Source organism: Gallus gallus, chromosome 17, assembly GCF_016699485.2.
Source record: "Gallus gallus isolate bGalGal1 chromosome 17, bGalGal1.mat.broiler.GRCg7b, whole genome shotgun sequence".
NCBI classification, from domain to species: domain Eukaryota; kingdom Metazoa; phylum Chordata; class Aves; order Galliformes; family Phasianidae; genus Gallus; species Gallus gallus.
In genome coordinates this window covers 9,206,998-9,232,435 of record NC_052548.1, presented here as the reverse complement: position 1 = coordinate 9,232,435, position 25,438 = coordinate 9,206,998, and the positions used below count along the sequence as shown (strand labels likewise).

The window sequence follows — 25,438 nt, the reverse complement described above, 5'->3', positions numbered from 1 at the left end:
ACTATAGAAGTTACGCTGATATGAGTGGATTAAGTTACGCTGCTATCAGTGGATTAAATTAACTTGTATATAAAGAGCACTGGAGATCTTTATATTCTCTGGATCTCATACAGATTTTCATAACCTGTGCATACACAGGCTGATGCAGTATTCTCTATCTCCTGTTTCAAATATGAAGGGCCCCTTGTGGAGTAGATAAAATATTCAATTATCTGCCTGTAGTAACCCAGTGTTCATATATTTATCTAATTGGAAAATTGAATGCCATATTATTCCTGGGGGTGGGAGTGGAGTAAAATAGAGTGTACTTCAGAGACATCACAACAAAGTCACATTTCTCTTCCCTCCCATCTAATGCAATTTCCTTGCAATATTATTTAGCATCCAAAGCAATTTCACACAGCCCTTAAGTTAGTGGTCTGTGCAAACACAAGAAAATGACCAGAGATACTGAAGTCAGAATATGAATGCTAATGCACTGGTAATCTGTTAATCCTGAGATAGCTTTCTAGCAGAAAAACAATATATGAAAGGTAGGCAAGCATTTTTTAATAGTATTTTTAATATAATCTTTTCAGAGAATAATATAGCATTCAGTATTCCATTTATGAGCATATATAAACATTACATACCAGTGAAATCTTTATTGTTATCAGACGCATTGGGTCTGGTATTCCTCACTGGGCATAAATCCAAGCAAAACACCTGAATGTCTAAAGCAGATTTGAGGCAAATGTGTACAGAACTTCAGTCTAGTCATCTCCCCTCCCTGCAGGCTTGTCTCTAGCCTGAATGTGCCTATATTTGTTGGGTGACTCCTTGTTTGACTTCAAGTTATGTGAGTTGTTACTCTGCATAGAGCTCTTGTCGTCTCAGTTGGCTGAAATTTGTCTTCTGCCTCTAACTTGATTTGGCACTTGAAACTGAATTGCCCTCTCTGCCCGGATTGCTTTACTTGCCATGCACTCCTAGCAACTTTCTTTCAAAACGGGTTTTGAAATGGAGGTATTGAGCTAATTAGACACTTAATGCTTGCTCAGGTGTGAGACCCAAGTCCACCTGCTTCAGTTTGTCTTCTCAGCTGCAGTTCTCCCCCTGCTCTGCAGACACTCTCCCCATGGATTAATTTTGTGTTAAGCCCATCATCAGGTGATCAGAGCCCCCTTGCAAGAGATGGAGGAATGCAGCATGGAAACCTGTGTGATGAGGAGGGATCTCATCCTCCTCTAATGTGAGCTTTGCCTAGTTCATTGGAAACAGGGTAGGTGCATGCTCTCATGTTGAGATGGAAGGGACTGGGGCCTCTGCAGATGGTATGGTGTGACAAGGACATTGCTCCCAGCTGTGTGATGCTGAAGCTGCCAGAGGAGGAGCAGCTGCTGGCTGGATCCTGCCTGATTGGGATCTCGGCTGCTGCTCTGGCCTGCAGTGACATGAGCTCTAGCTTTCTTGCAATGTCTTCCATAGCGATGTGGAGCTGTGCTCTGACCAGCTCTGTGCTTGCTTGCACTCATGGCCCGTTAAGCTTTAGTGAGGGAAGGAGCTTTATGACATCTCCTGCTCAGTGCTGCCAACAGGGTGACTTCTCATTCCCTGCTGGCTTTTTTGTGCATGTGTGAAACAGGAGCCTCACCACCTGCACCACACTCAGTCACGGTGACAGCTCTTTGTTCCTCGCCAGCCCTGTCCAGCCTTACTCTGATTTCTGCCTGATGGACAGTGACAATCTGCTCCTCAGTATTGCCTAGTTCCCTCTAATTTGTTTTCTTTTCCATCATGCTTTACTGAGTTTCTTCCTAATTCCACAGTTTTGCTGTTCAGCTTGCCTAATAAAGTGATGGGTCTGTTTGCCTGATTCTATTAGTTTATCTTCCTGTGTCTCTCTGTGCTGTTTTCTGGAAGACGAGTGTCTTCATGCTGAAGGTGAACCTCTCCTGCTTTGTCTCTTTGGGGCATTACTGTGCATCAGTCCGAGCCCTCCCAGCTGCTTGGTAAGATTGATCTCTGCAGCTCTATTAGGTTAGTGCCTGCCCTCTGGCTTCAGTCTGTCACGGAAATGGTGGTCTCCAGAGCACGGGCTTCCTTTCTTTGAGTTTTATAGGTGATAAATGTTCCACAAATGGAACCCTTATTCCTGTGGCACCCTGACAGGGGGCTGGGACCACCAGCCGTGTGTGGTGGGGGCTGGGACCACCAGCACGGCCACAGCTGTCCTGTGCTGCTCACAGCCCTGTGATAACATGAAGAGCTGTAAGCAGTGGTAAAGCTCAACACGCTGTGCTGGGCTTTGTCCCCAGCTCTCTGGAAACCCCAGCAGCCCTTCCCTGGGGTGACTGCAGGACGGGCTGCGGTTAGCGGTTCCTATTTACCCTGCGGTTTTGTTCCTATTTACTCTGTCTGATACAGTAATCTGTGTCGGTATCCGTGTAACTCCGGCCGGGTCCGGCTCCAGGTGCAGGCCGGAGCCCGGGACGGCAGCTGGGCGGGGCCGCGCGCCTCCCACCACCTTCCCGCGCAGCGCCTCGCGCCGCTCCGCTCCCTTCCCGCCCGGCGGCAGCGCGGTGCTGCAGCGGACGAATCGTCCCGCGCTGCTCGGCGCGATGCCCACACGCGCTCCCTCGCGGCGCTCTCCCGCACGGCCGTGCAGGGCGGGTCGAGGCGCTCAGCTCAGCTGCCCCGGGCTGGGTGCTCTCATCCCGGCCGGAACGCTGCGGTTGTAGCAGCGTCCACGTGCCGGTAACGGCTGTGAGCGCTCCGCGCCCCGGCGCTGGGTCCGGGACCTCCTGCGGGACGCGGCCCAGCCGGTGCGGGGCTCTGCGATCCCGGTGCCCGCAGCTCGGATCGCCGCAGAGCAGCTCGGACAGCCTGAGGTGAGAGCGGGGCAGAAACGCGGGGAGCTCCGTGTTGCGGGCGGGGCGAGCCTTGGTACTGCGGGCGGGGCACGTGTGAGTCGAGGACCAGATCGGGATCGTGACTACTGAATAAAAACACGTTAGTTCTATTTAATAACGTGTATTTAACGTGCTATAGAGCTACGAGAGCGGCGTTTATAGCGGGTAGGTCCGTTCCGGAATGGCGGAGGTCACTCACGGCGGTTGTTACGGTTTCCCAGCGATGGCGGCCCGTTCCGTTGCTGCCCCGGCAGATGGGAGCTCAGAGCTGCGGCTGCGCGGCCCGCGCTTCGGCACGGGGACACAGCTCGGGTGCGCTGCGCTTCTGTCCGCCTCTCCTCTCTGCCACGTGCAGCTGATGGAAGCTTCGCGAAGCGCGGAGGTCTCTTTTTAGTGCATCAGCTGTGGAGGGCGGTGGCGCTGAGGGCTGCCCGAAAGCAAAGCGGTGCCGGCACCCAGCTCCGCTGACACCGCCCGGGTTAAACGGACACGGATTCGGTAGTGATTTGTGAGCGCCGTTAGGAAGTGCTCCGCTGACGAGTCCTGGGCTGGGGGAATCCATGCAGGTAAAAGGGGAAGAATCTGGTTTCCTTTTGCAGCCCACAGCAGGGAGTGCGGGAGGCAGCAGAGGCCCCGGGGTTGCTGCCCGTTGGAACAGCAGGTGATCTTTAAACAGAGTTTTAGCAAGGTGATTTTTTTTCCTGCCATTCTCGCCCGCTGCCCTCTGTTCTGATCACAGGAGCTCGCTGTTGATTTTTCCTGAAGCTCTCATTCTCACAGCTTTTAACTTCAGTGGTTTTTTGGTTTTTTTTTTTTGCCTTTGCCTTTTGTCTTCCTGCTGCTCCTCCATTGCTGTCATTATGAAGGAGGAGAGAACCAAACTCCCACCCTCTGTCTCCTGATGGTGCTTGTTTGTGCTGCTAACAGAAATTAGACTGTTGGATCTGTGGTTCTCACTGCTGTTACCAGTTCTGGGGAGCACTGTAAGGGCTGACTGTAGAGCTCTGAGCTTCCCCGGCTTCCTGCCAGCGCAGACAAGGGGAGATGTGGGACTGTGGAGCTCCTTCTGCCTCCTCTGGTGGAGCTTTGTCCCAGCTGTCCTTTGGGGCAGGCTGTGCAATAGGGATCTGCATGGCAGGAGAGCAGTGCTGAAATCCAGCACAGAGCTGCCCTGCCTCTATCTGCAGCCTTTCTGATGTGTGGCTGAGTCCCCCAGGCACCTGCTGCTTCCAGACAGTGATTGTGACTCTTTGGTTTCTGTGACAAACAGGTCTGTGCATGGTTGCCTCCGTCTCAGTTATCCCTGCTTATATAAGATGCCTGTAAAAATTTATTGGTAGCGCAGTCGGCAATTAAAGCTGTGATTTTTATTGAGTACTGTCTCCATTTAAAAATGGATTCAGGAATAACTGCTGTCTCTGATTGAGGCCATGCATGTTTGCAGCCCCATGCTGCCATCCCTGCAGTGGGCTCCTTGTGGCCTTTCTTGCCTGCTGCTGCCAGAAGCAAGCCTTGTGCCCATCCCTCTGTTGTGCTGCCCTGCAGCTCATGCCAGCTGGGTCAGCTGCCTTGGGGAGGGCCAGGCCAGAGATGCTCTGTTCTTGCAGCCCTGCTGTTGGCTGTCAGCTTTATCCTCTCTTTGTACTGGTGGTCCTGCCTTAGGCCTGGGGGTCTGGGGCTTTCTTTCATGTTGACTGGGATTGCTGGCTGTGAAGTGCTCCATGTGGTGATTTGCACCCATTCCTAATGAAAGTGTGTGTGTAGGCATTGACTGGCATTGGCCCAAGCTGCTTAGCCCAGTGCCTTGTTATGCTTTGCTGTCTAGTTATGTGGGTTTTTCACTTCCTGATTTAACTTCTGTAAAATCCTTGATAGCATTCTGCACAGTGGTTAACAGAAGCAGCTCTGACAGGTCAAGCTGCAACAGCTCGAGCAGGGCCAGTTACTGAGGCTGCTGCTCCTGCAGGGCTGTTCTGCATCTTGCTGCACATTTGAGCAAGAGCAAACTACTCAGAGCAGAGCCCCAGCTGAGTGCTTGCTGCTCGCAGGTAATGGCTGGTTTTGTAGCTGATGCCTATTTGCAGAGGTGCCAGCTGGTGTGGCTGCTAATGCTTCTGCCTGCAAGTGCACCCAGGTTCTGTTGCAAGCGCTCAGGTGTGCTCAGTAATTAGAAACCTGTCCTAAAAATGTGGGTGAGATCACTGGTGCCTCTCTTTGTGTCTGTGTCTCTAACTGCTGCTAAAGTTACTGCTTTCAGCTTTTGTGTGTGTGTGTGGGAGAGGTGCTCGTTCCTTTTTTTGTAGTGCATAGTTGTGGGAGGAGAAATCATGGTTCTCTTCTGAATCAGCTCACTTAACAGCAGAGACTTCCAGCAGTAGCAGATCATGAGAGTGCAGAAAGGCAGGATAGCCCTGCTTGCTTGATTTGTTTCAGCAGAGCTCATGCTTTTATTGCTGCTTTCCTTACCTTCTCTTCACGTTAAGCATACAGACAGATGCACACAGAAACAACAAAAAAAAACCTGTTACCCAAATAAATCCATCTGGTCCCTGTCTCAGCCTCATTTAACCTCCTATTGAAGAGATTGCATCACATAGTATTCAGCTGAAACCTATTACCTTGCATGCCCAAGCACATCATATTGAATTACCTTCACCCATAGGCCTGGAGTGTTTGTTAATAGCCAATGGCATCTTCTAAGTTTGAGGTGATTTATTTGAGTACGTTTCTGTTTAGTAGTGCAGCAGGGGCTGTGCGTTGGTGCTTTAACCAGAGCTCAGCCCAGGGATGCAGGTGGGCTCTGCAGGGAGGGTCAGGAGGAGCTAAGTGCAGGCTTGCTTCACACCTGAGTGCAGCAGAGCCACACTGACCTTTGTGTGTGTTCCTATTGTACTGTTGTGTTAAAGGGCAGCGTAATTTGGCAGAAAATAAGCCCCTTGTGTACATTCCAGCTTGTCCTCAGCTATCAGAGGAGTTAGTGGTTGAGCTTAGATCCACAGTGGTGCACAGTCTGTCCGATGGCATTCAGCATCGCTGCTCGGTTAGTCTGGGGGCATCCCAGTGGGTTCACACAACCACTGCAGGTTAGCAGAGTTTGAGCCACACTCGGACAGAGAGCTCTTGTGGCTAGATAGCGAACAGTGCAGTTTACTGAAGTAACAGATTACAGGTTCTTTTGGACTGATGGGGATAAATACACTCTCTACCAAGCATGTGAGATTAACCAGTCTCACCATTAACCATTGGCTGGTCCCAGAAATCAGAGATGGTTTGTGTATCTTCCCTGACACCCCCTCTCTCAAGCTGTTTTTATATGTTCTTACCCTACAGGCGGAGCTTGAGGGGCTCTATCATCATGCATACCTTTATTCTGATTGATGTAAGATTCTCTCACCTTGTTTTTGAGGAGTGCTTGCTCAGTGAGGAGTGGTCACACCGTGGAGGCTGGTGGCTTTTTTGGATGGAGGTGTTTGGGTATTATAATGAGTGCATAATGAGCAAAGTTCACCCAAAGGACAGCATTTGGTCAGAAAACCCAGGGTACAAACATTCAGCTTAGTGTCACCATATTCCCATCCTGGCATCCTTAAAGTCCCCCCTCAGGTTCTCCTCATGTTGCTGACACCTCAGCCCAGGGAACTGATGTGGATCACAACCGGGCTGCAGTGTCTGCTCAGCCCCACCCTCTGTGCCTTTTATTGGCATGCCGGTTACGCTCTCATCTTGTACCTCTGTGAACAGCATTGTACCATAATTTCTAGTGAACAGTGCTATTCCTTAATATCCAGGGCACCTACAGCAACTATTGCACAGCCACCAGCCTCAGGGAAGCAAGCATTAATCATGGGAGCACTTAGTGAGGGTTCTGGGAGGTGTGAGTGAGTGTTTGGTGCACTGCATGCTCATAGGATGGAAGCAGGATGATCCTGGGGGCTGGGAGCGCATGGTACCCCCTCATCTCCGAGGATTTTGTGGGAAGGGAGCAGGACTGCCATGGCTGCCCCCTCCCACTGAGGCAATGCATCACCTGTGCCTGCCGTGACTCTCTGGGAGGTGTATTTTTGCAGTCTGATGACAAAGAAATTCACCTGTGTGGGTGCTCATTTCCTTTTTTTTTCTGCAAGTATAGTGTAGAACTGGCACAAAATTACTGTGAAAGACAAAATGAAAAGCCAGTTACAGTGATGCAGACCCAAGCAATAGTCTTGCTTGCAGCTGCTATTGCAGGTGAAAGTAGGAATGCTCTTCACATACTCCGAGCCCAACTCCCCACTTTGTAGACTGAGTTTCTGGCCTGGTGTTGGTCCTCTTCAGTCCACGTCTCACTGTTCTCCCTTAGCTCAGAGAGATGAGGGAGGAGTATGGGTTCCAGGTAGAAGAAAATTGACTGAAATAAATCAAAAGCAATCAGCTTGGGATCTCTTGTTCAGGTTCTGCTCCTTGAAGATGTGAAAAATCAAATGGTTGGGGTTATTCAGTTACAGCTCGCACCAGCAGTGGGAAAATCTGGTAATGCTGAGGGCCTGCATCAGTATTATTTATGTGAGGTGGCACTGTGCTTGCTGCCGGGTAGGAAACTGCAGAAATCCTACAGGTGTCCAAATCTCTCTTTCTTCCTCACCTCTTTTTTAATAACTGAATAACCTCGTCCAGTGTCTCTCTAAGATCAATAATGGTGCAGGGCACATAATGACAAACTGGAAAACATTTTCCCCTGAGTGAAGGCAGCGTGAGTCAAACCTGAGCTTGTGAGCAGCTCTGCTGCTAATGGAGCAGGCAGAGGTGACACGGTGCGTTAAATGACAGCAGTGTGCAGCCTGCTCCACTGACCTCCCGCTGTACCCACATTGCTAGCTCTGGCTTTAATCTCCCTCTCTGCTAACACTGTTTTTAATTGGTGTTTCAGGGCAGTGTTGGGGCGCTGGAGCTGGCTTCCATCTGGGAGCCTTTGTGCCCTTCCCTGTCCTGCCATGGAGCTGGGGAGATGCTGGAGGGCTCGGAGTGAGGGAGGGTTGGCAGCAGGAAGCGCTGCAGCCTTCGTCCCCTGAGCATTGCTGCAGCCCTCCCTGGTAGACATGGATAAAATAAAGTTGTACACAGCAAGAGGAGCTGAAATAGCAACATCGATAGTTTCCAGATAATTATCTAATTAGCACAAACAAGCTTCCACTAATGACTCTTGTTCTTCCAGCCCTTTCCTTTCTGCTCGCCTGTTTTTATTGACTCCTGTGGCAGGGAGCAGCTCTGCTCCCTGTATCTATCTCAGCCTAGGGCTGAGGCTTTGGAGATTTCTGTATTGGCTGCTCAGAATTGCATCTCCAGAGTGTTTGCTCGGGCTTGGTCTAACACCTATGGGATGGCTGCTTGCAGAAGGGGGGGGGAGGCAGATATGCTGCTTGGCTTCTTTTGCTAGAGGCCATGGGGACGCTGTGCTCCAGCTGCACGTCCCTCATGAAAACAAAGCCAGTGGCATTCATGTGTAACTTTAATGGAGTTTTACTGTTCTTTGGCCAGTGAGCTTCTGGGTGCACAGCGCTGGGGCGGAGGGCAGCTTTGCCAGGGCGGTGGAGTGGGGCAAGGCTGCCTAGAGCTACGGCTGTGCTGCTCCTGCACTGCGGTGGAGGTACTGCGTGGCATCACGAGCAGTCTGCAGCCTTTTGATTCTGACATAACGGAACTTGATACAGATGTGCAAGGGTGCAATTACAAGAACATTATTAATGCTGATGAGTCTTGGGCTAAAACGACTCTCCAGATTAAAAAGCTCAAGCAAACACGTTGGCAATTTCCAGCCTCGCAGCCCCTTGTTGTTCTGGCTGCTGATTTGCAATTCTGAGCCTCACTTCTCCCAGCCTTGCCCTTCTGACAAGTGGCGCTGCGCTCAAACCTGCTGGGAGGCGATGCAGCCAGATGCTGGGAGGCTCCAATGCTGAAAGCTGTCAGTGCACGGAGCTGTTCTGGGTATTTTCAGCTGAGAATTGAGCTCTGCTCTGATGAAGCCGTAACAGAATGCTGAAGAGGTTTTATTCAAATCAAGGTGTTACTGACTAATCCCTCCTTGGAGCACTCTGATGCCCTGGGTGTCCTGGGCTGCTTTTTGTTCCTGAGAGATTTTCTTTTTCCTTTCTTGACCTTCAAAGCCAACAAGGTTAAACTCCATGGGTAAATGGCTCAAACCTTCCCCAGACCATACTTCCTGTGCCCAGGTGTTAAGACTTGGGTACAGAGGTGTCAGGTATGTTGTGGGATGTCTGTGAGCTCTTGCAGTTTGTGTTGCGATGGCAGCATGAACAGTCTGTGCTGCCCAGGGAGGGCAGGACTCGCTTTGTTCCAAGCCCTTGCAGTGGCAGTGCTCCCTTCTGTGCAGCCTGTGGCCAGCACAGCTGCCTGCTGCTGGGCTCGTCCCCAGGGCAGCTGTGGTTGAGTGCAGGTGTGAAGGTAGCAAATGCTGCGAGGGGGTCAGGATGGGGCTGAGGGGAAAGTGAGTTCACGGGGAGGATTTCAGCCCTGTGGTTTTGCTGGTGTTGGTGGAGCAGCACATGGGGGGCAGTGCCACTGGGAGCCCATACAGTGCCCAGCCAGGTCGGAGGTGCTGTGCATGGGAAGAGCCACAGGTACTCTCTGCGTCTCTACTCATTTTGATGCCACCAGTCTGTCTTTTCCCTTCTCTCAGAGGAGCTAATTATGGTGATGTTAATGAGGCAGAGGTGCTGATGCTACCTGGGGTTTTAATGTCTTCTCCACATTTTCTGCTATTTTTATGAGAAAGCCAGGGAAGGGCCTTTGAGAGGTGAGGTGTGTGGTGGGGGGAGCACAGCAGTGGGCAGCCCCAGCCCTGCTGTCACTGCACAGGGGAGGCGTGCCAGTGCTTGTGGGTCAGGCCGTGATGGTTGCTGCAGGAACACCACCAGCAGTTCCTCACTGCGCACCCAGGGCCGCTGCACAAGCGGGGATGTGCCCAGGGGCATGGTGACTTTGCTGGGCAGGAGGGCTGTCAGGGGCTGGAGGGAGGTTTTCCTGGGATTGCCGAGCTGTTCAGGTGCCTGAGCACCAACGCGCTGCCATCACAGCTCTGCACAGCCCATGGGGTTTGTGCCCACCCCAGAGGGTTGGGATGTGCTGTGAGCAGAGGATGTGGGTGGAACGTGGCTGCACGGGGTTGGCAATGGCACTGCGGCCTGGAAAGGACTGAGCAGAGGTGCTGGAGCACTTATATAAAATATCTAAATAAATCTTTAATATTTCTAATTGCAAATGTACATAAATTGCACGGCCACATCATTTCTTTGAACACCAACAACTTTCTCTGTACATTATTACATAGTTTAAAAGGAGCTGAAGGCGATTCAGCAAACACTTCCACTTTGCATTTTTGTTGTTTTTAAACATACTTACAAAAAGATTTTTCTTCTTTATAAGAGGATATAAAACATAGCGACTGCTTATCAGGAACAAGTATCAGCTTAAGCAGATATACAGAGAGAGGTATATCTTAAGACACAGTGATGTATGATAAAGGAATATGTGAACATGGAGACTGCACTTCGGGGTGCTGGCAGCTGATGCAGAACCACGTGGAATTTACAGCAATGTCACAGCTCAGGTAACCTGTGAAGTCAGTGCTTGAACGCGACACCCTTTTTCAAAGCATGACTGGTTTTGAATGTTGTATAATGCTCTCAAGACTGGATTTGGTTTGGAAAGCCCATGCTTTTGTCATCTCCCACTCCCCCTATCCCCTTCCTCTAATATTCCTCAGGGGAAAAGGTGCCAGTTTCCCGTGCAGGGCTGGTTCTGAGCAGGACAGGGCGACACAGCCAGGCCTTGCGGCTGAGCAGTGTCCTCTGGGGCTGGGGAATGGGGGTGGCTGCGAGCCCACACTCTCCACACTGGGCAGGGTGCTGTGAGTCCTGGATCAGACCTTTGTGTGTCTCGTGTTGCACATTGGTATGGATTTAAGTAACAGGAGAAGCCCACGAGCATTCTCAGCGTTGGACGCAATCTGGGGACTGCTCTCCCAGCACAGACTGTGGTATCTCACTCAGGTCCACTGCGTCCCTTCTCCCCTTAGGAATATTCACAGCAGAACGCGTCCTGCGCCCTGCAGCGACCTGCGGGCTGGCTGCCAGGCCGGCGGACTCAGCATGTTCTCACAGTGCCATCAGTGCTTTACAAGCAGAAAACAAAACCAACCAGACTCAAATGACAATGCGGAGTGACACAGGACTCTTTGGATGGCAGCAGGATTTGCTTAATCTGGTGCAAAAGGGGCTGGTGACTGTGCTGTAGTATTGATTGGCAGGGGGAAGGACCGGAGTCCCTCCGGTTAGTTGGCACTGCACTTTAGCCATAATCCCTGTCCAAAAGGATGGTACGCAGAGTATCGTTCAGTCCATTTCATCCCCCTTTACACAAAATTTTCCTCTTTTTTTTTTTTTTTTTTTTTTTCAAGAATTGTTTGCTACAGATTAACAAAACCCCAAATCATAACTCAGAATCCTTGAGGTGGGCCAACCTCAGACCTGGATCCCTGGCTGCTCCCCCTTCCCTCGGGTGCCCCATGGGGAGGAGGCTGAAATCATAACCTGGGGCTGGATCCAGGTTTGCCAGCTGGAGTCCACCTCTGCTGAACAGCAGTGAGATACAGCCAAATCTTGACCAAATAAGCAGCACCAGAAGTAAATTACTATATACAACCGTTAGTGAGATAGATACGTTACAGTAAACACTGAAAACATTTACAAAAAATATTAAGACTTGTATTAAGATAAAAATCTGAGTGTGTTTCAGTTTTGTTTACACGCTGACAGGTTTGCACGAGAACAGCCTCTTATTTTAGAAAGCGCAAGAATGAAAAAGAAAATGGAGCAGATCACAAAACATTACGCATAGTGGTTGCTTTACTGCGGTGCTGTGAGCACCTCCTGTAATTAATTGCCTCTGCTATTGCTACGCCGGGCACCAGGGCTGGGGCTGCAGCTGGGTACCTGGCACTGCCAGTCTCTCTCTCTCACACACACACACACACACATATATAAATGTACAGTTTATAAATAACAGAAACACAAACAGAAGTAACAGAACTGAGCTGAGCCTGGATCTTAAAACCTATCCCCAAACCTTGATATGGGAGGGTCGTACTTAGGTCCAGTTGTTGACACTTGCAGCATAAGGAGACACAGGAACAAGGGGCTGGGGAAGCTCCACTGTAAAGAGATCTGGTTCTGATTGGAACTTTGTTTCATTACTGGCTTAGGAAACTAAGCAGCTCCAGAAGGTTTTGGCACTGGAACTCGGAAGATTCTATTTTTTAGTAACTCACTGTGGAAGATTGGAGCAGCCTGCTGTTGCAGCAGGACGGTGTGCTCAGTGCTGTGCACATCTGAGGTTACCCAGGACTTTCTGACAGATCTTAGGGGGAAAAAAAGAAAACAGGGGGATGGCGGTATAAGAGCAGTGCCTTGGCTGGGTGGGGGCAAGCAGACTTACTGCACTTTGCTTCAGCACTAAGCAGCTGTGGTGTGGGTGGGTCTCTCTTCCAGCTCCCAGAGGGCACTGACTGCACCCACATGGAAGCGCTGCCTGTGGGGCACTGCCCCGTGCCCTGGTAGTGCTTCTGTTCCTTTATGCTGAACAACTTCCATCTCCCCCAGCACCAACATTTTGGAGCTCAGAAACAATCGGCTCTAAAAATACATCTCAGGGCAAGAGCAGTTTAAAAGTCTTTTTTTAGCAAGGTTCTTATCATGTATATAAAGACAATGGCAGAAGTTACGTGTATGAACCAAACTGTTCCCGGTACCCTGTGTGCTCCTAACCTGTCTGGGTCTTTCTCCAGTTGTAACCTTGTCAGCTGTGTGAGGTTCTTCACAGACATCTGTGCTATTCTCCGCTCGGCATGAACACTTAGTGATTACTTTTTTCTGAGGAGCTCCTTTTGGGGTCTCTGTGTACTTGCACCATTCTGCAGGCGTTGGTGGGGCGCGGAGACCTCAGTGCAGAGCAGTGCGTTCGCTCCTCCGAGGACCGGAGCTGCAGCAGCTGCAGCCGCACCAGGCTTGGCCCAGGGCTTCCAGGCAACAGAAAACATTCACAAAAATAAAAAATAATCATCTGAAATTGTGAAAGCAATTGCATGAGGAAAGATGCTGTTAGTGAGCCTTACAGCTGTGGGGCAGCATGGCAGTGCAGAGCTTATGGCACATGGCGTCCTGCTCAGGCAGCCCGGCGAGGCTGGAGGTGGTACCTAAGCTGTGCAGAGCTCAGTGAACGTCCTAGTACCTTGGGCTGTACAGTTACACGTGGCAGGAGGAGCTAGGACAGGCGGTCAGCAGTGTGTTAAACTTTAGTGGGAGGAATAGGCAGATGTCCTGTACACTGTACACTGTCATCCGTGTCTCAGAGAAATCTCTCTGGCTCTTGGTCCGAGTGACCTGCTCTGAGACTGGGAGCCGTGAAGGACTAACTGATAACCACAAACCAACAATCACACCGTGGCGGCAGGTCAGCGGCACCATCCCCCGTTAAGGAGGTGACCCCTCCGCTGAGCAACGTGTCTGTGTGTGCCGGGGCTGCATCTCGGCAGTTAGGAAAGTCTAATCCTGGCTTATGCCTGCACAGTGCTCCTGACAAGGGGGCTCTCGGTGGTGGCTGCTGTTCCTGCTGGTTACTCCCTTATGACCATGTTTTACATTCTTCAAGCCGGTTAATTTCCATGCAGTGCTCATTCCCAATTTAAAGAGGACAGTATTCCAGAAAATGGGCTCTTTTTTTTTCTAATGCATACTGTGAAAGAAAAGAAATACAATTACCGATCTTCATGGTTCTTCATGGCCGTTCTTGTTTCTTTGCCTTCTTTTCCTCCCCAGAAACAGTAGAAATCTCTGCACAGAGCATGACATCCCCATAATGAACCCTTTGTCAAGCATGAAGCTGGCCACGTAGCAGCCTGGCACTCCCCCTCTCCTCCACAGCGGGCGCCAGCAACACGTCCCGACCCTGCACCTCACTCACAGCTTGGGGACAGCAAGCTCAGGTAACCTTTATTTAATTTGTTCTGTGGTTATGTGTGTGGTAGGGAACACGGTGCCCTAGAACTATTGCTTTACAAAGACTTGTCCCCAGTGTTTGTGAGAGCAGAAGGTGGGAGCGGAACCAAGAAATCCTTCTGTAGGGCCCAGTTCCTCCCTCCACAGGCACAGGAGCCTGGGGCCTATGCTGCTCATAGGGGCTGCCCAGGGCCCCACAGCCCCAGCAGCACCCACACGGCCCCCACATTGCACTGAATGAGCCCTGACCATCCTGCCGGGCTCTGCCCCTGTATAGGCAGAGTTAATTAAACACTAATTTGCTGTGCAAATGCCCTCTGGACAGCTACCCACTGCAGAAGTCAGTGGCAGCACAAAAGCTACATAAGGAAGGCCAAAGACTCAGGGATTGCTCTGGGGATGGGGCTGTGCTCCAGGGGGAGTCACAGGAGGAGCAGGCCAGGCTCCTGCCAGCCCTCGTCCAGCATGTGCTGCCTGTACTGAGGGTGCTGCCCGCCGCAGGCTCTGCCCAGCTCCCTGCATTTTGCTTACTGCAGTGGCAAGGACGTTACTCCTTGTTGGGAGGGGGGAGGCGTATCCTCTGGGCAGCTTGGAAGGAAAAGGTTACTTCTGTTTAAACATTAAACACTGATTTAAATCCAACAGTGACAGCAATTCTCAAATATATCTTATTTCCTTATGCCACTCATCTCACACTTGATCTTTCCGTCCCCTCAATGTGCTGGCAATAGCATCTCCCACAAAGGCTCAGTCAAGCGCGCCGTCCGCAGTAAGGAGCTGGGTTCTCTGGGGAGAGAGCAGCCGTTGTCTGAAGCCGCGGCTCACACCTGCTGCTGCACGGTCTCTCTGGCCAGGCCTCCTCCTGCGGCAGCGCCCTCCGCGGGTTAACAATTACTGCTGTTTCTGAATTCTCCATTCTCTGTAATCTGCAATTTAGTTGGGTTTGTGGGGGAGATCCCATTACGTGTCTGCATGCTGTACCTCTCTTTCAGCTGAGTAAGGGCACTCATTAACCGTGCGTTGGCAGCATCCAATGAAGCAATGCGTTTCTCCTGCAAAGAAACAGACAGAGGGAACCGTCAGTGGAAGCACACGGAGACCTGCCTCTGCGCTGCCATGGGTTGTTGTGAGCTAGCAACCCATGGGCCTTTGGGACCAGGACCCTTCAGCAGCCCTCTGCTGATATAGCAGGTCCACAAATGGCTTTGCCTGTGTTCTACCCTGCTGCTGCCAGGTGAGCAGACATCTCTGCAAGCTGCGTGCTCCAGGCTGGCCTGACAGCAGCCACATCCTGGCCAGAAGCCTCTGTGTTCCAGCATGGATTGATGCTGGGGCAGGGTGCTCTGCAAATTCCCAGCAGCTCAGTGTCAGACTGCATGGCTGTGGCTGCAGCCTGGAGTAGAACTGTGCCGGGCTGAGCTGCGCTGGGTTTGTACAAAGCCTGCATTTCCTTCAGGGAACTTAAGAGTGAAAGCCTCTGAAATTCTGGGTTAGGACAGTAATTTGAGGATTATTTCTATGAGGAATAAACACCCTCTCTGGAGGCAGCTCCAGAAGCATCTTCAGGGGAGCACCAGAGTTCTGCATGGCTGCAGGGACACTGGGCAGCAGTTCTGCAGCTCGGACCCCATTCAGAAAGCAGCTCTGGCTACAGGAAGGAGATCCCTGTCAGAGCTTCTGCCCTGCTCCCAGGGGTTACTGCCTGCCTCACAGCGGCTTTGGCGCATCAGGCTTTTAAACAAGCAGAATCTGTGAATTAATTTTATCATACTATGGTCTAATTGGTCCTGAACAAAATGGAGATAAAGTACTTTTTCTAATTTTTCAATGATACGGAAATTGTGGTGTTTGCTCTAACTGCAGCTGTTATGAAGACGATAAGATTCCTGTTCTAAAGCATAGTTCTCTCCCAAGGTGGTTATTCCTGTCAGTGTTTAATTGATTTTGTTAGTGTAAATAAATGCCTTAAATGACTTGTGGCCTCCCAGGATGGCTATGATGGCATAGCTTATCCTCACTGATTACACTAAGGGGTCCAGTGCAGTATCATGGGGGCAAGAGCAAGAGCTGCTGTGCTGCAGCCTGATCCTGCCATGCCTGCACATTCCTGCTCTCTGCTGTGAGCAGGCAGAATGGAAACAACACAGAGGGGCACAGCAGTTTGCTTGTGTAACTCCAAGGATCACACACAGTGTGAGGTGACGAGAAGCAGAAAACTGTGTGCCACACAGGCTTGGGTGAGAGCCCCACAGGTAACAACAGGGCAGGGCCCAGAGGAACTGCTGCTGGCTGCAGCCTCCAGCTATGTGCCCCACACCCCCCTTACCTACCAGGCTTTGCAGGGAACGTGTGCTGATTTACTGGCTTGGAACAAATTACTGTACAGGAAAACAGTGATTCTTTTCACAAAGTTACCACCGTCTCATCTCCTTTTTAATTAGTTATACAGTAAATTAGTCATGAGTGGTGACTCACAAGAGATTAATACGGTCATTAAGAGAAAGCCTACAATTCACTAGCACCTAGCCACAACCCGAAGCTGTCTAAACAAATGAAAAGATGATGGGCTGTATTTTCAGTTCCTTTGTTCCAAGCACAGTATTTTCCACTATCACCTGCTGCCCCTCTGCCATTCTAATCTGTACCAATAACTGCGCTTCCTGGAGTCCGGGTACAGTCCTGCAGAGAATGACTGTGGCCCTGCACATGCCTGCAAGGAGCAGGGTGCTGACTCCCATGTGCTGACCATGTGCACAAGGTCAGTCCCCTGGCACTGCCATTCCATGCGCTTCCAAGCTAGAGGCCCTACCTCCACCTCCTTGCTTCCCCTGCCCTGCAGGCATGCTTTTCTTCCCTGCTCTGTGCGTTTGCTCTCCTCTTGTCTATCATTCCCCTGCCCTTCTGTTGGCTGTGCCCTTCTCAAGACTTTGCTCCAACCACCTCCTCGCTGCTCGGCCTGTTGCCACCCCCACATCCTCCACGTCACCCGCCAAATGCCAAGGCTGGAAAAAGCTGCAGGAATGCAAATGCTCTGGCAACAGAACACTGTCCTGCTGAGGGCTGACCCACCCTGTCACTGACTGCAGCTCTGTGCTGACGCACCCCATGCACGTGGTCTGACCGCACTTGATCTGGTGCTGCTGCACAGCAGGGAGGCTGCACGTTGGCAGAGTCACCCCAGAGTGCTGCAGCTTTCGGTGTCAGGGACTCACCTGTGCATCAATGATCTTCTGTTTGGAGTCCACGGCAGCCTGCATTTCTGCATGGTCTTTCTTCAGCTCCTCCTCAACTGACATCAGCCTGGTAGCCAGACAGACAAGAAAATATGAACATGTTTTCAAGATGCAGAGTGCATCATCTTTGCAGTGGTTTGTACTCCTTAGGGAAGTGATCTGAGAGCTGGGGGCAGCTGGAGGAAAGGGGACCCTGCAGGCCTGCAGCTCCTGTCTCCCTGTGCAACAGGCTGGCTTTGTGAAAAGCATGCTTTATGAGAAGAACAAAAAGTACTCTAAAAGCCCTCAAGGAAAGGGCAGGAGCATTTTTAGTTGGATGCTTCCTCAACACTGAGGAAGGAGAGGCTGATAAGCACCTCTGCAACATGTTGCACATGTCATTGTGCAACACCACAACAGGAGGTGTGAAATGGCAGAGACCTGGTCTGCAGCCCCTGCCATCCAGATGAGGTCTGAGCCCTCAGCTGAGCGTGTAACACTGAGGCACACCGAGATGCTCCCACAACAAGCAGCTGTGTGTTCAAACAGAAAAGGGACATGGGCATTGCCACCACCTGCTGTTACAAACCAATGGTTCAACACATCATTTTTCTGGCTGTTAATTTTGTCTAGACAACCCTAGAGCACATTGCCCAAGAGCTTAAGTGATTAAGGCCAGGGAAGGAAGACTCCTTTGTGAATGCTGATTAAAAGCAGAGACGTGGCTCAGCTCGGGTAAGGTGAAACTAGCAGGACTGAACTGCATGGTCAGCACTAATGCCAGCCCTGCTGCCTCCCCCAGCTGCCCTGTACCTGCTGATGATGCCCTTCATCTGGATCTCCTTATCCTCCTGCTGTCTCCGCAGCCGCTCCTCGCTCTCCTCCAGCCTGGCCTGGTACTCCAGCATCAGTTTCTGCGTTGTCTCCTCCTGGCACTTGAAGCGTGTCTCATACTCCTCCAGCTTCTTGTTGGAGATGCGCAACTTGTCCTGCAGCACCACCAGGTCCTGCTGGTACTACAGCACGCGGGGACAGACAGGAGGAGAAAACACTTAAAGCTTGTCATCACGCACGGCTTTGCCCTTGCCAGGGTTTCCCCACAACCCAGCTGTGCCCCTCTCCTAGCTGCAAACCCATATCAGATAACCCCGCTTGCCGACACCTCCTCTTCAGTCTTCTCCATGCTGCGCTAGGAGCGGCGCTGCGTCCCGCGGGGCTGGCACGGCGCTGGCACGTTCGGAGAATGGGCTGTTAGCAGAGTTCAGCAGTTCACATGGGGAAAGCAGGTTAGAGTGACTGAATGGCAAATGCACCTTCCTCACACTACGCGCAGGGCTAAATGCAGGCAGGAAAAGCTGAATTGGTGGGATTTTGGGTTAATGCGCGAGCTCTTCAGCCTGTATCAATACACAGGAGTGCTCTGGAGATGCTGATAGCACAAGTGCAGCAGGCCCAGCTGGAGCGGGTGCAGCTGTATCCCGGATGGGGCAGCTCAGGGCTGAGCTGGGCAGGGGCAGTGCTGCACCCCACATCTCAAACCCTGCAAGCAGATGGCAAGCCAGGGCTTGGTCCCAGAAGAGCTGCTGCATGAAGCCAAGACCCCACAGGCTGTGCCAATCACACAGCTGAAGCTAAACAGCAGCAGCAGAAGAATCACATCAAGCAATTACGAAAACAGAGCTTTCTGACTCAGCAAAGCCAGGTTCAGCTGTTAGAAAGCATTCAGTACAACTTACTTTGCTAAAGGAAAATTCAGTGCAAATCTGTGTGAGACTTTAATTTCAAAACTATCTTCAAAAACTGTCTATTAAAAAATCTGAGCTGTAATGACCTTAAAATAATTAACACACACCTGATGTGAGGAGCTGAGTCACATTGGAAAAAAAATCACCTGGGCCATGAGAGCAGTTGTGAGGGCACAGGTGTTGCATAAGAGCAAAGAGGAACGTGCTGAATCCTGAACTGACTGTAGCTGAAAACAGGGCTCTGCCCTTCGGCCACCTCCAGCCACGTGAAGCATTCAGATGCTGTGAGTCCTGCTGGGGAGCTTCCCTGACAGATCAGCTCCTCCGGAGAGGGAGCACAGCCACTGTGCCCTGTGTTCCTGCTCACATAAGTGCTGCTCTAAGAAAAACCTCTCCTCTGCCCAACAGGCTGACTGCAGAAGGAGCTCAGCTCCTCCAGGCTGCAGAGTGTGATGCTGAGGGGCCTCCTGATGGCTAAAGGCTGAGTGGGAATGGGCTGTGAGCTCCCCCCACCTGGGCACAGACAGCCACAACAGATTGCTGTTTTTTTCCTTTAGCAAAGCTTTTTACTGAGGCACTGAAAGGACGCAGTTTGCATGTGAAACTGGAGGGATGGGAAACACAGATGCCCGTACAGATGCACAGAAGCACTGAAGTCAGACAGAAGGGAGTTGCTCACACAGGAAAGATAAATACCTACCCTAGCCTTAAAATAGGAGCAGCGTGAGTGCAAGTGATAGCAGGAGAGGCCTCAGAGCCTGAAGGAGTTGCTCCTGTCTCTACAACACTTGTCTCACTCTTGGTTACCATTCAAGTCTTACAGTAATGGGGAGAGAGATTATGCTAATGGTAGTCTTCCATGTCAGTGATCTGACAGCAAAGTAACAGAAGATGCTGAGTGGCAATGAGACACCAGGGGCGGGGGGGACACCTGTGGCCTTCGGAGACCGGTTTGCTGCAGAAATGAGTTCCTAACCCCGACCTCAGCTCCCTGCAGCAGGTGCTGGTGAGCTCTGCTGCCCGTGGGAGCCCAGCCAGGGCCAGAAGACAGCCAGGCTGGGCTGAGCAACGCCCATCCTGCAGCCCACAGTGCTTCCTGTGCAGCAAAGGCTGTCACTGCTGTCCTATTGCAGAGCTGCAGGAGCACCAAACCTCTCTGAAGCCCTTCAGTACTGGAATGCAGCAATAACACTGCACAATACACAGACCTGGAAGCACCGCTTTCATTTGCTGCCTACTGGTGTCTGCTTAGGTCACATTCACAATTTTTATACATGTGCAAATAATGTGAGCTAACCACAGAGCTGAATGTCTGATCAGTGCATGTCTGTGCTTGCGGGAATACCCAAGGAGGAACGAGCCCATAAAAAACAGGTTGAGCTCTCCCATCTGCCACACTACTGGGGAGCCCCCACCTCCTGCTCCCTGCTCTGCCTCTTAAAGGTGAGAGCCCCAAAATGATATGACTGAGCAGGGGAAGGCTACTGTTACAAAACCAGAAATGTCTGTGCTGCAGAACAGGAGGGAGAAGCCTGCAGCCTGTGTGACCTGCTGGAAGCACTTGTCACTGGGATGCAGCAAAGCACGTTTAGGAAACATCCCAAATGCCCAAGTAGACACCCTATGGTGCCAGGCTGCTGAGAAGTGCCAATTCTGCAGCAGCTCAGGGCCCCTCCGGCACTGCAGGGCTCCAGCTGAGCCCTCTGGCTCCAACTCACTGGCAGAGCCCAGACACAGCCTGGAGCAGCGTCACCACATCAGCAATATCACACCAGGCCCCAGTGCTGCATCCAAGACCAGAATCTGGACTTAATTTTTAGGTCTCTTAGCACGGGAGCTGCTCCTTGCAACACATCCCTGCAATTGGGCAGGAGGGTGCCTGGATCCTACTTCCTGTCTCTTGTCTGGGTGCACTTAATGTATTTTCTAAGCCCTCCTTCCCCTGCAGCCAGGGGGAAGTAACAGGCACCGGCTGGCTCCAGGCGATGCTGCAGAGCAGCCCCGACTCCTGGCTCCCACTTTTCTCACCTGCTTCGATCAGGGTAATTCCAGTCAGTGTGTGAAGCCCTCCCCAGCCGTCCCCGGCAGCGCCCTGCGAGCAGTGGGGCTGAACAGCCCGACAGCCTCTGTGGGGCAGCGGGGGGCCGGCCTGCCCAGCTGCAGCTCAACCACATTCAAGGAAATCCTCTCTCTATTTAGAAACTTGATTCAATCCAATCAGGTTTTACCTTTTCTGCTTGGCTGAGCTCGTCCTTATTCCTGAGCTTATCCCTGTGCTTGGAATCTGGGTCAATGCTTTCATCTTCTAAAAATTGCATGTTCATATTCAAAAGCCAAGCAGCAGTGCGGTCCAGGGCATTGGGGTTCACAGGAGAAGGGGCCTACAATGAAACATACAACCATAACAAAAGCAAAACCTGTAACAGAAAGGTCATGAGGCCAGACAGAGCAGTTCCTTCCACGCCCTCTCCCACGCTGCTCCAAGAGCAGAGAACAGATCTGAGCTACCAGAGGGGCAGGAATACCTCCTGATGTGCACCTCCCATTATTTTGCATCAGAAACATCTGACAGCCTTTGACAGGCTGAATTCTTCCCTCCGCCATCCCTATGGAACAGGCAAACAGTGGTGTGTGGCAGCAGAACCCTGCTGAAGTGAACAGGCCCAGGTTACTGGAGCAGTTGTCACTTCTGCGAGCAGAGACTTCACTCAGCTCTTCAGCCTCTGCTTCACTGTGCTGTGCTCTTGCTTGCCAAGGAGCCTTTGCACAGATAAAAGCACATCTTCAGAAATATGCCTTCTTGAAAAGGAATGGTTTCTTCTTGGGTGAGGCTCTGTACCAATGAGGTCCAACTGCAGGAGTGCTCACAGGGCCGGTGGGCCCAGGCTGCAGCGCTGCTCTTGGAGCTGCTGGGGCTGAGGGCAGGTCTGCGAGCTCAGCACCTTCCAGCTGCATTACCAAGTTGAAGAAGTGAAGCTCCAGCTACTTCCCCTCCATCCTGGCTCATTATAAACAGCAGTAATTATCCTCTTGGATGATGAACACGAGGGATCTGGATGACCTGTTCAAGTTAACAAGGCAAAGAGATTGGGAAATTTCTCCTCCATTCAAAGCACCGGCGCTGGAAGCTCTCCTGTGCCATCCTTCAGCCTTGTCTTCATCGCCGCAATTATATCAGAAGCTCAGGCACTGCTCATGGAGCACTGAGGGCCGATCGGAGGAGAGCGGCCCACCTCAGTGATGTAAGGGTCCAATGCTCTCCACTAACACAGCCACTGCCCATCGGCCCTTCTGCCTCCTCCTTTCTCTGAAGACGTGGAAAAGAACGGCCTGCTCCTGTGGGTATGCTGGCAGCTCAGGTGAGCTCAGGAGGTGGAGGAGGCACTGCTGCAGGGGAGGAGCGAGGAGCTCTTCTGAAGGCAGTCCTCCTCAAGCGGCCACCGTGTGGGAGCTCTTGGTTCTTGAGCAGCAGTTCTGTTATGATTCAGACACCGCTAACAGGTGAACTGTGTGATTAAGGCTGGGAGGGGCATTTTGGGGACTTCAGCTCCTGAGAGGGCAGTGAGGGCGGAGGAAGGCTCTGAAACACCAACCAGGCGGCTGAGTGCCCCCAGGGCTCTTCTGGGAGGAACAGCTGTGGTGGAGCTGGGCCCTCTGCACCTAACAAGTACTGATCCACATTACACAAATGCTGCTACATGGCACGCCTGCTAATGTCAGTGCTTATGAACCAACAGTGTGCACAGAACAGCTCTGGATCTGGCTGAAACCGCCTGCAGTGGGCAGCACTGCCAACGGCCTCCACCTCTGCTGCTGAAATGGAATCCACGCTGAGGAGCAGGCAGCTCTGGACAACTGTCTCTGGGCTCGCATTACTGTAACAACTCCCCCTTTAGGCACCAAGAGGCCCTCCTGTGTTAATTTTTTTTAACAGGGTTATATCTGAAATGTAAAACGAAAAGCAATTTACCCATGCCAGGAAAGCCAGAGGGCCCTGGGTCTGCGACCTACTGCTTCAATTTTAGCACCTTGCACAGCCAGATCTCCGTGCAAAGCAGATGTGCTCCAGGACCTGAGCGCTGCCAGGCTGCACAGAAGGGACTTTGCTCTTGACGGGAAAACACCTCTTCCTTCCTGCTCTCGCCTCCCCATGTGCACTCATGTAATGGAGCAAACTGGAATGTCCATGGACACCATGGCTCTGGGGGAACAGGAGCAGCAGTACAGAGCTTTGTAGATACAAGAAGAGATGAGGGCCTGGTCCAAGTCTGTGAGATGGTGCTGGGTTGGCTATGGCATGGGATGAGAGCCTGCGCATGGAGAGGCAAAGCAGTGACAAGGCGGCAGTGCAGAGGCGGGGCTGCCACTGCCCTGGTGGCTCTGCCACCCACCGCCCTGCATCCAGCACGCTCCATCGCGCCGCACGGGAAAGGAACAGAGGATGAGCACTCATCTGTGTCCCATTCCTCAGAGGGCCTCTGGCTCAGGCCAGGCTGGGTGCAGGAACCGTGCTACAATCACCACGCTGCCACGAAGCCCGCTCCCACTGCAGCAATCCCCCCCACCCCATTTCTCCTCCAAGCCCACGGCCTGGCCCATTCGCCCCCCAGCCGCTTCAGCCCCCCGCTCACCTGTTTGTGCATGGTGCGCTGCTTCATCTCGGGGCTGTCACCCTTGGAGGAGGAGGACTGCTGCCGGAGACGGGCCCCGCTGCCGGGCCAGTCGGGCGAGGAGGACATCATGCTGCCACTGGAAGGCCGCTGGTACTGCACCGTGTTCAGCAGCGAGGGCGGCGTCCTGCCCCGGGTGACGGGCGGTGGCGGTGGCGGGGGTGGCTGGTCTATCCGCCGCTGCGGTCCGGCGCTGTTCTGCCGCGGCATGGTGGGCTGCCCGCCCTTCTCTGAAAGCGAGAGCTGCCGCCGGGCCAGTTCCCCCGTCCGGCGGGTGAAGTCCTCGCTGGCGGCGGGGCCGGCGAAGCCGTGTTTGTTGGCCGTCAGCTCCTCGCTGTTGCTGTGGGAGCTGAGCGAGCTGTGGCACTCGGAGCCGGAGTCGCCCAGGCCGCGGGGTGAGAGCGGCAGCCCGGCGGCCATTTGGTACACGGGGTTCTGGAAGGAGAGCGGGGCCAGCAGCTGGGGCCGGCCGGGTGCGCTCTCACCGCTCGGCGTGGTGGGCGTCTGACCCACGCGGCGCACCGTGGCCATCCCCGTCACGCTGTTCTGCTGAGTCCGAGCGGTCCACACACCCTGCAACTGCCCGAGGGACGACTGACTGTCATTGAGCGAGTCGGCAGCGCCGGGCGCGTTGGCCCCGCTGTCCAAGAGCCGATTGTCCTGCAAGTCCACCATGGACAAACTCTTGCTGCCATTTGACATCTGCACGTCGGGCTCATTGGCCTCTGAGTAACTGGAGCTCCGAGCAGGCGAGGGCTGGGCCCCGGCAGACCTTGTGACAAAAAACAAGTCCTTGTTTTCGGGGGTTGGAGATGGTAACCGTGTGAAATCTATCAGACTGCAGGGAAGTCAGTGCGCAAGGAAGAGGAGAGGAAAACAAAACAAAAAAGAAGAAGAGTTGTGAATGCCACACTGGAGCAGGAAAACATTATCACTCAGAAGCAATGGTGTGGCACAGCTGCACGGGAAGCGGGCGCAGCCCGGCCTGCGGGGAAGTGCAGCGGGAGCGGGGGGTGCGGGCAGCAGAGGGGCCCTGGGCACAGAGCTCTGTGCCACGCAGGTGTCTGCAGGCTCACAGCACACTGCTCACAGCCTCTGCCTCGCCATCCACGCTCTGCTCAGTGTGCTAAAAGCGCACCAGCTGCCAGCTGGCCGTGCCCTCAGCACTCCTGCCTGCCCTGTGCCCGGGCTCTAAGCTGCCCCATGTTGGCACAGCACCACACAGGCCGGGCCCACACTGTGCATTCGAGGGTCGGACACAGGGCTGTAACTGCAGAGCTAAATCTTCACAACTGAAAGTTATCCACCCATTGCTTCTGCTGTAGCAGATAAATTCAGGCAATATTGATTTCTTGCAGACAGGAAGAAAGAGCTTTGCAGTAGCTCAATGTGAATATACCACTGATCAAAGGTGATGCACTGTAAGCAAGTATTTGGGTGACAGCATACTAGTAGAGATCCTCCATAGCATTAAATAATTGTACCTCAAGCTGGGAAGCATTAGAGATGAAAGCACTGATTAGAGCAAGTCCAGCTCCATTGCTGCCTTTCATTCCTAATTAAACTGTTAAGAGTTATGCAGGTTCCATTTACAAACTATTTTATTAGCAGTGTCTTTCAATTTACGCGGGCTCTATTTCATTTTCCACAAACAGAAACATTTTTAGTCTGCAACACAGTCATCTTCCCCATGAATGATTTTTCTTACATAATTAGGCCTAAAAGTGTGTTTGGTGACTGTGTCTGTGAATCACTGCTCATTAAGAACACCCATTTATTACACAAGCAGGATAGAGCAGACTGGAACTGATTGTTAGGCCTCTACAGCTTGCCCACTGGTAGTGGAATGCCCAGATTTGGACCACACTGAGT

General features: G+C 52.2%; 2 protein-coding genes across 25 annotated transcripts in view; one reads left to right on the top strand and one right to left on the bottom strand.

The window, feature by feature from the left end:
* The window catches only part of TTLL11 (tubulin tyrosine ligase like 11), a 49,479-nt gene extending 35,585 nt beyond the window's left edge, over positions 1 to 13,894 (top strand). Inside the window, exon 10 of the mRNA XM_040649124.2 lies at positions 13,760 to 13,894. The gene's annotated coding sequence lies outside the window, so the exon portion shown is untranslated. The remainder of the gene's footprint in view (positions 1 to 13,759) is intronic.
* DAB2IP (DAB2 interacting protein) overlaps positions 10,107 to 25,438 on the bottom strand; it is a 180,079-nt gene continuing 164,747 nt past the window's right edge. For 20 of the 24 annotated variants that reach the window (XM_046901816.1, XM_046901815.1, XM_015279825.4 and 17 more), the window contains 5 exons: positions 23,528 to 24,404; positions 21,125 to 21,277; positions 17,965 to 18,167; positions 17,152 to 17,239; positions 10,107 to 14,991 (listed from right to left, as the gene is read on the bottom strand). In XM_046901816.1, coding sequence (XP_046757772.1) covers positions 14,824 to 14,991; positions 17,152 to 17,239; positions 17,965 to 18,167; positions 21,125 to 21,277; positions 23,528 to 24,404 — 1,489 coding nt within the window. In that variant the 3' untranslated portion in view covers positions 10,107 to 14,823. The other 4 variants (XM_015279822.3, XM_015279821.3, XM_015279823.3 and 1 more) reach the window with 4 other exon arrangements.